Here is a 17,652-nt window from a genome sequence, read left to right on the forward strand (position 1 = left end):
CAATTTGGCGAATTGCGTAAAGGCGCCCACGCAGCTGTCCCGGATGGCACGTGACAAACCACGATTTCCCACAAATCTGCAAGTGTATTTTCGTCTGAAATATGATTGTTTTCAAATAGAAACCGCCCGGCGGCCACTCGTGAAAAATACACAAAATTAAAAATAAATACTCTCGCAACGGCGGTCTATTCTGCACTAATCCTGATCTAATAAATTCAGGTCATTTGCCTGTGACGTCAAACTTGAAATATGCTGTGGGTAACCGCATCCGCTGACGGTCTAAAAGCGTTTTCTTTTGCACCAACTTCACACGTCTGCGTCTCTCTTGAATCACATCCTGTTTGCCACTGCACAACTCACTGTAAAACAACTGGGGTGAGAAGCCACGAAAGCAGCATGATACCAATCACATGAATGAGACACTAGAAGCCAACCTGTAATTAATACGGCCATTGCTGTCAAGATCCAGCATGTTTATCATGTCAGTGAGCTGCTCCTATTTTAGAATAACCAAACAAGTTAGTAGGGTGAGAAACCCAGAGGTGCACTGAGCAACAATAAAAGTCTGCAGCAACATTCACAATCAAATAACATGTTGCTATTGCAACAGTTTCGAACAGAATTAGAACAAGACATACAATGCAAGCAGGAAAATTAGAATGAGAAGCAGAAGAAGTTGAAATACAATCAGATATGTGAGTTGAACATCCTTACATACAACAAAGTTTATGTGTCAAGAAATGTTGACGATATTCATGCATATCCAGACTCACACTTGAAATCCATGTCTGTACTGAACGACTAGATACCATTATTGCACAGCAGCTAGCGATCTAACTAGATTAAGTACTGACAATAGAACAACTGCATGAAACCAAACTGATGAGAAGTCGAGCAGTGAGGTGCATACAGTGAGGTGCAACTCAATGACATTGTATTGTAGTATGGCTGCAGCTCGCTGGCTTATTCATGTTAGGAGTTCGAGCATCAACAGCTGTGATGTCTGGCAACATTACAGGGAAGCCAGTCTATTAGGGAACACAACTTGGAGGCACAAACTCTGTACTGGAATCATCCACAAATAGTCTCATCGTCTCAAAGCATGCGAAATTGGCAAACATAGAAACACAGACGTAAACATACACTAATCATTGATGCGACATATTTTGACTCACATAACACACCAATGTCTAGTAATATCGTAATAATAAAGAAATTTAAGAATAGCCCAATTGCTGTGTGTGTGTGTGTGTGTGTGTGTGTGTGTGTGTGTGTGTGTGTGTGTGTGTGTGTGTGTGTGTGTGTGTGTGTGTGTGTGTGTGTGTGTGTGTGTGTGTGTGTGTGTGTAGTAACCACCATGTCAGCTGCACAGCAAATGCACCATCAATTACTACATAAACTGATAAACATTGCTGTATCTGTATGTCTGCTTCAGTGACAATACACCCATCCTATTTCTTTGACTGAATAACAAATCTGCTATAAAATCCAATACATACGTCCCATTTAGACGTATCAAAGCAACATTTCAAATCTCAAATTATACACTTCGAATCCTTGTTTTTTTTGTCTCATGATCACCAAGTATACAAACAACAAGAGACCCAAATGCAGATAAAGATATCCACCCATCTAACTGTAATCCGTTTAGAAGTAAGATTAACAAAGACTGCGTGTCGCACAGTACAAAAGGAATTCTAATAGTCAGAGACCCAGTATGAGTTTCAACCAATTACTGCCCTAATGTACTATTGCTCGAGCCAAATACAGTCAACTAATGGAACTGGCCAACATACGCATGGTTTCCCATCTACATATCTTGATTCAATCTGTTACATAAAGATCGTAGTCTCTGAATTCCTTTGGTCGTTGCCACGTAAAGAGGACGAATCTCTTTGCAACAGTAATGAACTAGTAATTCACAGTGAGACCGTCGTTAGGTCACACTCGGTCCATCTGCTGTTAACAAATGCTGTAGGCATCAGCTCTTGATCAGACTGCTACTACAGGTCAACATTTAAAACACTCACATTCAATACGTAAGAATCTAGACATAAAATTTTGACACACCAGTGAGTTAAAACAACATGACTTGAAGGCTAAAGCCACCTGATGACTAAATCTTAAAAACTCAATCCAACCATCTACCCATACAGCAGACGTAGTGATACACCCACACGCATATTGATTTCATCCTCAACAGAAAGTATTATTGATAACCCACTAAGTATAGCAATAATGACAACTGCATCAGTACATTACTAATGAAACACCCAGACTGGCAGCTAACATATCACCACGCTGACATAACATAACAAATCAGACAGACTCTAATGGCACATCAAACCACTAACAAAAGAAGCAATAACTAATCTGTTTGGAAACAAAACAATGCCAACACAAAGTCAAGTGAGACGTGCATCTAACTATGGGACTTAAAGTCTAGCTGCAATGCAGCATCAGTAAATGAAACACGACAACCCTCATAGTGACAAACCACCGAGACTGTAAGGATCACAGTCAGCACACCTGCATGTGTACAGCAGTAAGTTGCATGTGTATATTGTATCCAACCTTCAGCCTGTATTCCTTGTGTGTCATACCAGATAAACACCAAAAAATTATTTCGCAAACGATCTATGCCTAGATGCTTGCAAATTTACCTTATGTAGAAATCACTTGTACAGGATGTTACAAAATTAATTGAAAATAATAGAATTCAAAAACCAGATAATTGAAAACACCCAAAAAAATTTTAGTTTATAAGTATAAATTTGTCGAAAAGTTTCAATTGCTTTCAGAAATTCATTGGACTTGAGTTTGACATCAAGCATTGTAATCGCAGTGTTTGGTTAGCAGTCAATGCAATCAGTCAAAAAGCATGATATGTGTACACACTCTAGGTGTACAAATAGCAACGTAATGGAAAGTCTGACTTGCTTGCTGAAAACTGTCTTCTAGTTGAGAATTCTGTAGAGCATTGTTTGATGCTTATTTAGCACGCAGACTGTCATCAGCAACTAATACACCTGAGGTATAATCATTAAAGTGCATTCCAATTGAAAACTGAGAATAAAGATCCTTAAATAAACTGTGGTACAGTACATTCAATCCTAATCATTAGCTAAAGTCCCCACTGCAGGCATACAAAACTATGTAAAGCCTTTTAGTGTGGCCTAGAGCCTCAATAATTACAATTAGCACAGCCAGTCAAGAAAACAAGGAATCAAACACATACATGCGTTGAGTCAAAACATGCAAACCTATTTGTCAAGCAGTCATTTACAATTTCCTTTGTGTTGAAAAATTCAAGAACTAGACTAGAACAACAGCTGAGAAACGGCTGTCAATTGGATATCAAAGTTTCCTGCTTCATTACAGAGTTGTGTAAGAGTGGAAAAGTGAAGTGCCAGACAGAAATAAAAAATGGAAATCATTTCTAAATTATACAAATTATTTGCTTTAGTGTCAGCATGAGAGCTCCCCTAAGTATTCATTATGAATCTGATAACACTCTTGAACACCTGTAGACATCAGTAAAGTAGGTGCTCATATATGTTGATACTTCTGTATCTCTCCACTGTCTCCAACTGCTTTTATATAATTTAGGCCATTAGCATTGCCCAATAAGATCTCATAAGGCAAACAGTAATAATACCTTGAGCTAAAGTAAGTTTCATACCCAGGGTTGTGAAATAGGTTGCTGCTACCTGCAGAGTATTTCATACATGCCATCAATCGTTTGTACTGTGTAGCACATCTACATCTTGAGAAATTTGTCAATAGTATCTAGTTACTGATGGCCGATGAGGTAAATCACAACAAAGAGCATCCCATGGATTAACTGGTGACAAAACTAACTAGAACTGGTACAAAGAAACAGAGCCATTCCACATACACAAACACATAAACACACACACACACACACACACACACACACACACACACACACACACACACACACATGCGCGTGCACACACACACACACACACACACACACACACACACACACACACACACACACACTAGAAGTACAAACCAGAAACAGATTTAGATCTCAAATTGCTTGCTTCCTTAGGTTAATAGCATGCAACCACAAGACTAAATATTAGGTTCCTAGGATTGTACCCCAGAAAAGATTACATATCACTTGCAAACGTTGGTAGCCACAACGACCCTAATAGAATAAGTTAGGAATGTGTTACAACAGCAACTGGCAATAATACAAACTTCATGGAAACATTAGTGCCAATAGCTGTTGTGATGAAACACCATGGTTTCATTACCAGAGTGATTTATATGGATTAACTTCCTTTATTAAAGTTAATTAAAGGAAATAACAAAGCAGCACAAGTTTGCTATCACGCTGGGCATGTCTATCAAAATTAGTATCATAAAACAATCTTGTGAAGAAAAGATATGGTAATGTGACCTTCTGAGAAATGTAGGAGGAAAATTGAGACTAGATAATGCAACTGAGTGACCATAGGGATTAACCTTGATAACAAGTGAAAACCAGTTGTATGATCCAGTTTACATAGAAATAGGAAGGTAATTGCTTTTCCTTAACCACGAGAAACGTTGAGAAAAAATGATTGATATGTGGTCTCAAAGTTACTTATAGTATAACAAGATGCTCACAATTTATATTATTTCAGTCTATTTCAGCAAAGGTAGGGACTCAAACAAATGCAGACTTTCAAACAAATTTTGCCTTATTAATGACTGCTGAGCTCTAATTAATGTTTTCAAATGTGGAAACTGAAATGGCGACATACTAAAACAACAAACTGAAACAAACTCATTTGTGACTTGTCAAGCAGAATGGAAAGTAACCAACAACCTGTGTGTCAAATATCACTGACAAAATGCATTCCTGTAGTTTTAATTGACAAACAGTTGTTGCTACTTGAAGGGTCAACGCCGCTGAAGCAAGTGGCATGTGAAAAACAAGACAACTGGGTAGCCCACAAGTGACATGCACTGTACACACAAGCATCCATTACAACGAAGTCACTCGTTCTTTGTTGGGTACATATCAGTGAAGTCAGTGTCACCATCCAGGTGTTAGTTGCTGGATCATGTACCCGTCCTAATAACACTCAACTATTTGTGACAAACTCAACAATTTTTTTGGAAACTGCTGTAATATATAAATAGTAATCTCAATGGTCATAACACCAATATCTACTATTACACCTACCACCTTGACAATATTGTACACATATGCCCATTATAGATAACTGTTTTTCCAAGTAAAAATGCATATTATTACTTTTTCAATGTGTAACTTCCGTGTGCATTCCCGATCCCTTTGGAACTGACACAATGACACCCCAACAAGAGGAAGTGCGGGTGCCTGTAGTCCTTAGCACTTTACTGTAACCAACATTTTTGTCACCCTGTTTTCACATTGTTTGCGTTTTCACATTGTTTGTGTCTTACCCCCGCATGACCTAATGTGTCACACTTCACACTACACCTAGCATGTAGTCTACAGTTACAAACAGAAGCCAAGCACTAAAATCTTGCTGAAATGATCTGGCTGTGTGTCTGTCTGTCTGTCTGTCTGGCTGGCTGGCTGTGTGTCTGTCTGTGTCTGTCTGCTCCAACCTCGATAAAAATGTGACACTAAAAGTTTGCTGATTGCAGAATCTCAGATTATAATAATTGAACAGAAATACAGGCAATAAGTCATTTGGTAACTATCCTTAGTATGAGTGACTTACATATTTCTATAGCCTGGTTCACAATACACCTTGTGTCGTGACACAGCGCGTCAAAGGAGGCTGTTTCCGACACGACAAGTTGGAATAAGAAAAAATCCTATCCAACACATCACCGAAATGGCCTCCTTTGACGCGACGGGAGGTGTATTGTGAGCCAGGCTTAACTGATCAGAAGCTTGAGACCTGACCACACCTATAATTTCTCAACCTTTCAACAGATGAAGTCAAACACAAACACTCACAAAGCACTAAGTGTCTGGTTCCAAATACTATTTGTTTGTACCTCAACTAGCAACCACTAGCCCACTTTGTTTTGGCTAGACAACTAACTAACAATGCCTTTATTGCCATAAAATGTTGTATGTAACCTGTGGTGACAAGAAACTTGAAAGCATGTCTACTTTCTGTAAACAATAATAAATGAGATTGATTTTTTGGCAATTTTGAAGAACAAGCAGACAGACAGAAAGACAGACAGACAGACAGGCAAACAAACAGACAGACAAATAGACAGACAGACAGACAGACAGACAGACAGACAAACGTAAAAATATAAGACTTACTCAAGACATAGACAAAGCAAGACGAGACAAACACAAGACTGACATAAAAACAAACAATGCAATAATACAAAGACCCACACCATATGTCTTACATCACTCATGCCCAAGCCTGTCTCCTTCAATCCTCGTTTGAACTCCCGACACGTGACCTCCCCACTCCTATCCTTGTCCAGCCGAAAAAACAAATCTATGAGTCTGTATCTGTGCTCCTGAATAAACTTGACAACAAGATCAATCCCCATCTCTGGCTCAACCTCTTTCTCATAGAACGACATCCGACCGTGTTCAACCATAAGACCTCGCAATCTATTGAGTTCTCGAATCTGCTCCATTGCCTTTGCAGATATTTTCAACTCCTGTATGAAAACACACAACAGTAAGAATGCAACCAGTCAACACACCATACTTGTGTGTGTGTGTGTGTGTGTGTGTGTGTGTGTGTGTGTGTGTGTGTGTGTGTGTGTGTGTGTGTGTGTGTGTGTGTGTGTGTGTGTGTGTATGCGCACATGTGTGCGTGCATGTGTGCGCGCGTGTGTGTGTGTGTGTGTGTGTGTGTGTGTGTGTGTGTGTGTGTGTGTGTGTGTGTGTGTGTGTGTGTGTGTGTGTGTGCAAAGCAAACCCTTATTGACAAACAAAATCACTTACCTCGAGTGCTACAAGTCTTAACGACTGATTAGACTTTACGCTTCGTATCAATTCTTCCACTCCTGCCATGCCAATCGGATTCTTCCCAACCTACAGAAACCAATCCATCAACAATTTGCAAACAAACACAACAAACCCTTTCTGACTTGCCTTAAAAACCTGCAGACCTTCATTCTTCGCCAATCCTTTTGCTAAATACTTAGCACCTTCATCATGTATTCGATTGTTGCTAAAAAATAATCTTCAATAAACTTTATGTTGTAGCATTGATGCAATCATAAATCATTAGGTTTGCAATGAACTCTCGTTTCATGCATGACAAGAGTCTAACCTCAGGTCCAGCTCCAGTAGAGTTCTATTGACACGAAGCGAATTCGCAAATGCCATGCAGCCAAGAAGAGCGTAACCGTTTCCAGACAGATTCAGAACTTCAAGAGTATCGTTTGTCTAACAAGAGACATAGATCATAAAAATTTCCAGCACACAGTAAATTTGTGTAAGTTAAACGTGAATCCTGCTCTGTTTGCTTGTTTGTTTGTGTGTGTGTGTGTGTGTGTGTGTGTGTGTGTGTGTGTGTGTGTGTGTGTGTGTGTGTGTGTGTGTGTGTGTGTGTGTGTGTGTGTGTGTGTGTGTGTGTGTGTGTGTGTGTGTGTGTGTGTGTGTGTGTGTGTGTGTGTGTGTGTGTGTGTGTGTGTGTGTGTGTGTGTGTGTGTGTGTGTGTGTGTGTGTGTGTGTGTGTGTGTGTGTGTGTGTGTGTGTGTGTGTGTGTGTGTGTGTGTGTGTGTGTGTGTGTGTGTGTGTGTGTGTGTGTGTGTGTGTGTGTGTGTGTGTGTGTGTGTGTGTGTGTGTGTGTGTGTGTGTGTGTGTGTGTGTATCTCTCTGTCTTTCTCTAATAACTGAATTGCATTTGTGATAATAACCTTAATAAATTTTCCCAGGCAAAGAATGGGCTAATTAGCTAGTAGGTCATAAAAACTTCCAGCACACGTCATTGTATCACCCACTTCGTACCTTTAAAGCTGTAGCTAATGCAACACCACCTCTCAGTGTGATACAATTGTATCTGAGATCTAAGACTTTCAATGTACAATTCACAGACTAAAAAGATTAATGTCATTAGCGAATCACAGTGGACACTAACTGATGAATAGCAACAGACCAGGCCACCTCCCAGGTAGATGCCTCCGTGAGCACCAAACGAGTTGTAACTCAAATCGAGTTTTTCTAGTGTGATGTTTATCTTCATCATCTCTGCAAATATCTTCGCATCCATGTCCATTAGATGATTAGCTGTTAAGAGAAAAGGAATGAGACGAGATTACTGAGTATAATGACAGTACACAGATGGAGAGACTCGTAACAAACAGATGTTGACCTTGACTCAAGCCTGGTTCACAATGTGCCGTTCAGCTGAACAGCAACAAGCGACATGCCGCTCATCAGAATGAATAGCAACGGCAAAACAGCACGCTCTGAGTGCCACTCAGGGGATAAAAACTTTTCTCTCTGTGGCAAACCGCTCCCTGCCGCTAAAGTTTGACCAATCGTAACCTAGCATGAAATCAGGTAAGCATGCTTATCCGGGATATCCCTTGCTTGAAGTATTGTATTGCAACAGGTACAGAGTGCATGTATAGAGCTTCACAATGGTGTACTCTGTAAGAGTGGCTCTGCATCGTGAAGACACAATTCACAGACAAATTGTTCTGATCTCTACCTTCCCCAATACAAGGCATACCTAGTAACGTCTGTTGTGCATTTTCTTGCGGCAAAGAAGTAGCAAAAACAAAGCCAAATTCAAGAACAAGAGGAACTAGTATCTTTATACGGGTAATTATTATGCCTTGGAACCAGACAAAAGGACACCAGACACCTAAACCAAAGTATGATTTTATGGACAAAGAGCGTGGCGTGGAAACATATTCGCTTGGTAGAACACAGCAATCAGCAGTTCGCCGCACCATGTGGTGGAGATGAGCGGAACATATAATTGCGAACCAGGCTTCACAGCATAAAGCATAAATGGGTAGTTTGTTGGTGAATAAACAATCTTGACAGCAAATAGACAGACAAACACACAAACAAACAGACAGACAAACATACAAACAAACAGACGGACAGTCAAACAAACAGACAGACAAACAGACACACAAAGAGACAAGCAAACAAACAGACAGACAAACAGACAAACAAACAAAGAAACAGACAGACAAACAAACAGACAGACAAACAGACAGACAAACAGACAGACAAACAGACAAACAAACAGACAAACAAAGAAAATATTCAGTAAGTAGACAAATAAACAAACAAATGAATAAACAGACATGCAGTCAGACGGACACTTGACGTACATCTGAGAGAAAGACGTTTCAAACTTTCATTCACTTTCAATGCCTGTGCAAACGCCGTGCCACCACGCGATCTCAAAAAGTTTTCACTCAAATCCTACACAAAACGCAATAGAGAGTATCTCGTCGTTTGTGACCTCGTGATCTCTACTAACCAATTCCTTGATAATGCTGTTCTCAAGGAGCATGCTTGCAAATGCCACACCCCCTTCACTTTCCAGGTAGTTGTCAGTCAAGTCGAGATGCTCTATGAAGGCATTCCTCTACACAAAGCAACAACAAAATATCAACAGCTGCCTAACGTGTCAGCCTGTCTACCAGACTGTATGTCTGCATTCGTGCATATCTCAGTATCAAGACACAGGCATGATAAACAGCAATTTGTCAGGCAATCGAAACAGACAAACGACCAAACAGATAACCACACAAACCCACAGATACAGATCTATTAATACTATTCATTGTGACAGACCAGAGAACAGCCTGTTCACTACACAATAAGAACTCACAGCAATAGCTTTAGCAAGACATCGTCCACCATCGGCTCCCAGGCTGTGATGTCTCATGGTCACCGATGTCTCACCCATATGACGACACATAAATTTAGCAGGAGTAAGGCCTACAACATGCAACATAAATGACAACAAATTTAAAATGGCTGTAGTTTGACTCAGTCTCACTCAATTTCTTGCATTCAGTTTCATACACGTCCCTTGCGCTTGCATCGTATGGCTCCTTTGTCTCTACAGAAAAATTTGAAAATGTCCAGAAATTCATACTGTATGTAGATAAATGATAATTTGCTTGTAACTTTCACGACACAAGAGATTATGATAAACATGTGTAATGTTGGTAGTTTCATTTGTAGCATATTTGCCACTCACAACCAAGTGCAAGCATAATCACAGCTTTGTACATGACAAGTGTGTGTGTTTGTGTGTGTGTGTGCGTGTGTGTGTGTGTGTGTGTGTGTGTGTTGTGTGTGTACGTGTGTGTGTGTGTGTGTGTGTGTGTGTGTGTGTGTGTGTGTGTGTGTGTGTGTGTCTTTGCAAAGAACAGAAACAAGCACACAAGCAACACACAAACAAGCACAACCAGCCAAACATGCATAACAAATATATCTAATACAATCACCATGATTCTCACTTTTAAAGTCCTCTTCAATGTCAGTGTCATACTCAGAATCAGATGACACTGGTGTCGTTGTTGGCATGTCTAGACTCGGTTCACTCACCGAAGGTATACGCAACGACTGCAAATTTGCTTCATCCGACCACGCCAGCATGACAGATGACTGAGCAATAGTGCTGCTAGATGTACTAAGTGACTGCAGTCCAGAGTCGAGACCAGGTTCCAACACAACAGAACGTTCGATCACTGCTATAGAAAGCAACTCAGATAAATAAAAAAATAATATAAACCAAGACTACAAATACCAAAAACGAACAAAAAATACATAAACAGCAAGACAAGCACACAAAGTTTGTCTGTCTGTTGTGTCAGTTGATCGTTTTCCTACCAGACAACAAGTACGTCTGACACATCAGTTTGTCATTCTAATGCTGCAAGTCTATGAACATCTGAAAGAATTAGCTGTTTCTCAATACAGAGATGCCTGTCTAGTAGTCAAAACTTAATGAAAACAACGAACACGACATCAAACATACAAACTACTTTGCTCCATTGAAATCGTCTAGTTGCTTTTTATCATTACAATAGAACCTCGCGAATCCCAAGCCCTGTTTGGATTAGTAAGGTTTGTTCAGATCACAAAACGCGTAGCCTCAGAGATTCAGACCTCACCTCACACACTGACCATTAGTGCATTTACAAATGTCTCCATACGTATGTCATGTGTGTAGTAAACGACACAGCTGCAACGACTACATACTTCTAAATACTGTGACAGTCAGGATTTGAAATAGTCAGACACACACACACACACACACACACACACACACACACACACACACACACACACACACACACACACACACACACACACACACACACACACACACACACACACATTCAGAGCATGAAATGACAGCCAGCCATCAGCCAATGGACGACCAAACGATGCCTTTGGCTGACCAATTGAGAAGATTACACATGTACAGCCATTTGACATGAGAAAAATTGGACAAAAACGGCAGCTACGGCTCTGAGTGGCCAATCAATTGGAAATCCCTATTTTAGAGTCTCCGTATTTGCTAAGACAATAATAACCATTTTCATGCGGCAGCAACCCGGATCGGGCTGCCTCAAAATTTTTCTATTATATATGGGTACCTGAGGCAGGGGGCTAAACGTATTCAGATTAGTGAGGATTTGGTGTACACACACACACACACACACACACACACACACACACACACACACACACACACACACACACACACACACGTACACACACACACACACACACACACACACACACACACACACACACACACACACACACACACACACACACACACACACACTTGCAATCAAATGTATTATAATATTGATATTAGACATCCATATTTTATTTAGTGCTGAATGTTCTAGAGCAATGTTGGGTTAATGTGCTTGCATGTCCACATGTCTGTCTAACTGTGCAAATAACAAATTAAAAGTCACGCTTACTTTGGCTTGACTTCGTATCAATGGCATTACTCAGATCTTCCGGCTTAACCTCATCCACACTAGGCAGTCTGTCAGTTGCATCACGTTTCCTAGCTTTTGTTTTATCAATCACTCGTCTTTCTAGAGGCGCTGTAGAGCCTCTATGCTTGAACACCGGCTTGGAATCTCCATCAGGTTTTGCATTACTGTAGCTCAGCCTATAGAGTGCAAGAGAAAATGTGAGTACAAAACTCTATTTATTATGATATATCACTCTATTACCTGTTGAGTCATGTCATGTCCACATGCATGTCTTTGTGACTGTCTGTTTATCATTTGTCTGTCAATCAGTCTGTCTATTTGTCTGTCCATCAGTTTGTCTATTTGTTTCTCCATCCGTCAACCTGTCTGTCAGTCAGTCTGTCTATTTGTCTGTCCATCTGTCAACCTATCTGTCAATCAGTCTGTCTATTTGTCTGTCCATCCGTCAACCTGTCTGTCAATCAGTCTGTCTATTTGTCGTCCATCCGTCAACCTGTCTGTCAGTCAGTCTGTCCATCTGTCAGTGTGTTTATTGTACTATGAAGTATAATGCTAGAGTAATTATTAATAACATTAATTAATTAAGAGACATTTTCTTGGCAGAGTTAAGAACTACCCTTTTGATGTGGAGATTCAGCATCACATCCTTTACAAACTGTTTAGTCTAGCTTTATTGTTTGAATATTGTACTATTACAATTCAATTCAAAATAAAGAAAACCAACCCATCAGTTAGTCAGTCAAGCTGTCCATCCATCAGTATGTTTGTCTGTCTGTTCATTTGTCTCTATGTTTGTCCATCAGTCCATTCATCTGTAAGGTCCGTCCGTCCATCAGTATGTTTGTATGCTTGTCAGTCTGTCCATCCATCAGTATGTTTGTCTGTCTGTCCATCCGTCTGTATGTTTGTCTGTCTGTCCATCCATCAGTATGTTTGCCTGTGTGTCCATCTGTCTGTAAGTTTGTCTGTCTGTCCATACATCAGTATGTATGCCTGTCTGTCCATCTGTCAGTATGTTTGTCTGTCTGTCCATCCATCAGTATGTTTGCCTGTCTGTCTATCCGCCTGATGTTTGTCTGTCTGTCCATCCATCAGTATGTTTGCCTGTCTGTCTATCCGCCTGATGTTTGTCTGTCCATCCATCAGTATGTTTGCCTGTCTGTCCATCCGTCAGTATGCTTGCCTGTCTGTCCATCCGCCTGTATGTTTGTCTGGGTCCATCCATCAGTCTGTTTGTCTGTCTGTCCATCCGTCTGTATGTTTGTCTGTCAGTCCATCCATCAGTAGGTTTAATTTGTCTGTCTGTCCATCCGTTTGTATGTTTGTCTGTCTGTCTATTCATCGGTCTCTCTGTCCATCTCTCAATCTATTCATCAGTTCGTCTGACTGTCCATCCACTCACGCTCCGTCCACTTAGCACACGTACCCCCGCATTCATTAATAATTCACGCAACTGCAAGCAAGCAACACCTAGCCTCACGCACTCCACACCTCGACGGTCTTCCACTATTCAGAGGCCATTCCGGCACCAGCGTCGACCTCCCAGACGAATTACCAAGCACTTTCAACTTCACAGACGGCGACAAAGCGCCACCAGGGCGAGACCTCGCACCGGAAGCAGAGGCCGTCCTAGTCGACTTCCTGGCATCAGACGGTCTGTACAAAGCGGTCAGCTGCGTCGGTGCCTTGGACGGCGTGCGTGACAAGAAGGCAACACCTGAAAGCGACCCAGGCGACCGCTTCTTGACGCATTGCTGAGAAATGAGAAACCAGAAAAACGCGTCAGAAATGGTAAGAAAAGAGGCGGTGAGTGTGTTAACGTCTTTAGGGTCGTAAGTGTTTGCTTTGTTTCTCACCTTTCGAGACTCTTTAGCCATCGAGATGGCGTGGAACAGCAGCAAACCGACTGTTTACTGCCATGCTTACCCTAACGGCACATCCGGGTGACGCCCACTGCTATTAATTACTGCGGCTCGCGCTTTCCTTTGCGCAATCAATGTGATTCTAATTAGTGCCACGTGATCTGGAGGAGGACGGGCAGTGGAGACCAAAGATAAGATGGCAATACATCAGCCCATCATCCAACATGTTTACAGTACCTTGTGTGTAGTTCTTCATGTCATGTCCTCGATTGACTTTGTGACCTTATGATGCCTTGTCACACGATAACTGGTCCAGGGCTAAGGTTAGGGTTAGAATCAGGGTTAGGGTCCGGGTCTGGGACCACGTACAGCAATACCAGACCAACTATGGCAGCCACAACTGGTCCGCCATGACTGGTCCCAGGCTATTAAGGTTATGGGTTAAGGTTAGGGTCCCAATCTGAGACCACCTACAATACCAGACCAACTATGGCAGTCACAACTCGTACGTCACGACTGGTCAGAGGCTAGGGTTAAGGTTAGGGTTTAGAGTCCAGGGTTAGAATTTAGGGTTAAGGTTTGGGTCTAGGGTTAAGGTTAGAGTCTGGGTCCAGGATCACTTACAGTAATACCAGACCAACTATGGCAGCCACAAAAGGTCCTAGCCATGACTGGTCCAAGGCTAGGGTTAAAGTCCGGGTCCGAGACCACTTACAGCAATACCAGACCAACTATGGCAGTCACAACTGGTCCCCAGACCAATTAACGTAGGACACCAACTATAGCATGACAGCAACAAAGAATGACATGCCATCATCATGTAAAGCTGTTTAGGTGAGACTGTATAGACAAGTCACAGTATACATTGTAACGTATATACGATGTCTGTTAACAGGAGGCTGTTTGGATCTGGGTCTGCACTGCTGTCTCTTCCAGATCATGTGGTGCTAATTACGGCTTGAGTATACTGTGACGAGTGTCTTAGCTACACTGCTACACTGTATTTTGGCTGTGCTGAGCCCTAACTATGCTACACCTCGGCAATCTCTCGTCTCGATTCTACTATCTCAGTTATGCTCGGTCTTTGTAGACTAACCCTAGTAACAAACTTTTTCATAAGGCCAGACCAACTAAATTGTTTGATGCTCGGATGTTAGACATGAAAACAGGACCAACTGACAAAATAAAAATAGAACAAATAATGATCACGTGACACTTTGAGCACACGCAGCTCTCATTGCACGTCCACAAATGTGAGATAACAAAATGGACACAAAAACCAACCTATAATGCTGATAACAAGCAGAACATGGAAACAGCTGGACCACATGCTCTCAACACTTGCGGGTTACCAATACCTACTACGTAGAAGGTATGCAACAAATCTGTTTTGTCAGCAAGGATATCATCATTGCGCATGCGCACATAATTTTTTTATATATTTTGGTCAAGCTCAAAACCGGACCAGCGAATCTGAGCATCAAGAAATTCAATAGGTCTGGCAGAATTTGAAATAAAAGACCATCCACTGTGTATTGTATTGTTAACTTAACAATGTCAACAAAGAGAACGATTTCTCTCGTGCAACAGTTCTGCGTCCTTTCCTCTCTAAACTACATGATCAAAAAACCGGTCTCCACCTAGCATATATTCACATTATAACTCACTGAGTAAAATCAAGCAGTTAGCTCTCACATCAAACAGATGAAACGACTTACTACCATCTGACCGACTGTTCATATGGCATGGAGAATCACAAGATGCTCTTGAGGGTCGACGGTCATGTAGCTGTGGTGGCCATGTTTTCGTAGCAAATTCTCACCCAACCGATTGGCTGCGAGGACCAAATCGGAGACAAGAAAATGAAGCGTCACGCCTTCTGTGACAACAACCTTGCAGTCTGGGCAATAGTATATGTACAACTCGACGTTGGAAACGGCTACCGATGAGAGCGAGTAGATAAGAAAGAAACGATTGCCTTCGCGTCCTTTAAAAGGTTTCTGATCGAGAATACTCGAGTAAAACTGCTCCATGATCGAGAGATCACAAACGGCATACATATTCAGTCGTACGGCTGCAGAATTGGAGGACACTGATGGTTTAGTGCCACCGCCAGGTGACTGACGAACGTACAATCCGAACGCTGGAAGCGTCGAGAGTGGGTACTCAGGAAGACGTGGAAACGAGTAATATTTTTCAAACTGTTGAGATGGAGTCATTCCCGCCATCGTGGCCACCGGAAAAAAATTATGATCCATAAAACTGTCTCTCATTCGTTGAGAATGAAAGTTGTATTCGCTCGGTAGAAGAACTAAAACGCACAACGATGCTTGAGAACACTCAGATATTTTGCTCCTCGAATGAGCAACGAATGGTTTCTTGGCGGGTGAGTTGCCATAGTGATCTAGTTGGCTCTCCAGATTGTCCGATTGTTGGTTACAGAGCTCTCTAACGGACGGGATAATCACACGATCCGGGTTAGTCTCACATGTAAATGATAAAAAACTTGATAATTCTTTGAAAGGATCGAGAAGACCTTGAAGAGCTGGTTTGACGTTAGCAAACTGGAACTGCATCGGTTTGATCTCTAGATGTGCGAGCGAGTTGGCAGCCGTTTGAAAGACAGCTGAAATAATCAAGTCTCTGTTAGATCGCTCTAGCTGTTTCTATGGCCAGAAAACATATGGACAAACACTAGCCAATGTAATGATAAACAAAACAATAAAACCAAAAAATAATAAAAATAAAAATAAATAAATAGAAAAAAATGCTAAATAAACAAAAAATAAAAATTACAAAAAAGATAAAATTTTAAAAAATGCTAAATAAATAAAAATAAAAAACAAAAATTACAAAACTACAAAATAAAAATAAAAAATATAAAAAATAAAAAAATGAAAAATTACAAACAAAAAATAAAAAATACAAATTAAATAAAAATAAGAAACTAAAAAATAAAATATATAAAAAATAAATAAAAAATAATAAATATGTTAAATATAGATAGACGTTTACACAAGTAGACCGCTAAAAAATTGAGCATAACAGACAAACAAGTACGCATAAAATCAAGAAATCTAATCTGAACGTGTGCCAACGAAAGCACAACAATCAAGCCAGACTCGTCCATAACCATACCCACCCATACCAGGCTTACAGGTGCAAACACTGATAAGCCCCTCCCTCTGCATTTTAGAGGCGTGTTTCACTTGTCACACACACACAGGTCACTCACTACCAGACAACAAGCAACGTACAACATATAACTCCATTTCTGTATTTCCATATACATGTGTACTAAACAAATTGAATTTATAATGACGTGCTGGTTTGTATGCCTGCATGGCTAGCTAGTTACCTAACACTAACAGATTGAGTTATAACTATAAACGTGTCTTGTACACAAACGACTGGCAGCACATAGAGAATGAAAAACTGCTTACAAATATCACTCCATCACACACACTAGCATGTACCAACAATCACATTATATACTAACAAAGTGCCTGTCTGTCTACTGAAACAATGAGCATTGTGCCTCGATGATATCGTATCATATCTCTTGAATGTGTGGCAGCCTTGGCATTGCATGAAATCCAATCCTTTCCATATATGCACCTCACACAATGGGTATGGCATAATAGTCCTCCCCTTCATTCCACTCTTCCAGTAGGTCACCACCCACGTGAGATAACAATCACAGATAAGTGCTACCATACTTCTATAGACTCTGACTCTATGCCAACTATGTACTTACTACACAACATCAGACGGCACATACAACGACCACCGAAGGGAAATGATTATATAAATTATTCATTAATTATTGTGACACCGACACAATAAACAC

General features: G+C 40.9%; 2 protein-coding genes across 3 annotated transcripts in view; both read right to left on the reverse strand.

The window, feature by feature from the left end:
* Positions 1-73: 73 nt before the first annotated feature.
* Positions 74-13,884, reverse strand: LOC134188790 (leucine-rich repeat-containing protein 74A-like). Its single transcript, XM_062656988.1, has 16 exons — positions 13,797-13,884; positions 13,432-13,694; positions 11,920-12,116; positions 10,435-10,668; positions 9,969-10,031; positions 9,798-9,907; positions 9,444-9,551; positions 9,292-9,385; positions 8,097-8,227; positions 7,949-8,035; positions 7,269-7,384; positions 7,088-7,166; positions 6,938-7,027; positions 6,385-6,648; positions 435-496; positions 74-359 (listed from the first exon to the last, which is right to left on the reverse strand). The coding sequence occupies exons 1-16, from the start codon at positions 13,815-13,817 to the stop codon at positions 221-223; spliced, it is 2,058 nt and encodes a 685-aa protein (XP_062512972.1). The 5' UTR covers positions 13,818-13,884; the 3' UTR covers positions 74-220.
* A 1,425-nt stretch (positions 13,885-15,309) lies between these two features.
* Positions 15,310-17,652, reverse strand: part of LOC134188765 (uncharacterized) — a 5,506-nt gene continuing 3,163 nt past the window's right edge. For both annotated transcript variants that reach the window (XM_062656956.1, XM_062656957.1), the window contains exon 3: positions 15,310-16,428. In XM_062656956.1, coding sequence (XP_062512940.1) covers positions 15,539-16,428 — 890 coding nt within the window. In that variant the 3' untranslated portion in view covers positions 15,310-15,538. The remainder of the gene's footprint in view (positions 16,429-17,652) is intronic.

The sequence above is a fragment of the Corticium candelabrum genome, chromosome 13 (genome assembly GCF_963422355.1).
Source record: "Corticium candelabrum chromosome 13, ooCorCand1.1, whole genome shotgun sequence".
Lineage (NCBI taxonomy): Eukaryota > Metazoa > Porifera > Homoscleromorpha > Homosclerophorida > Plakinidae > Corticium > Corticium candelabrum.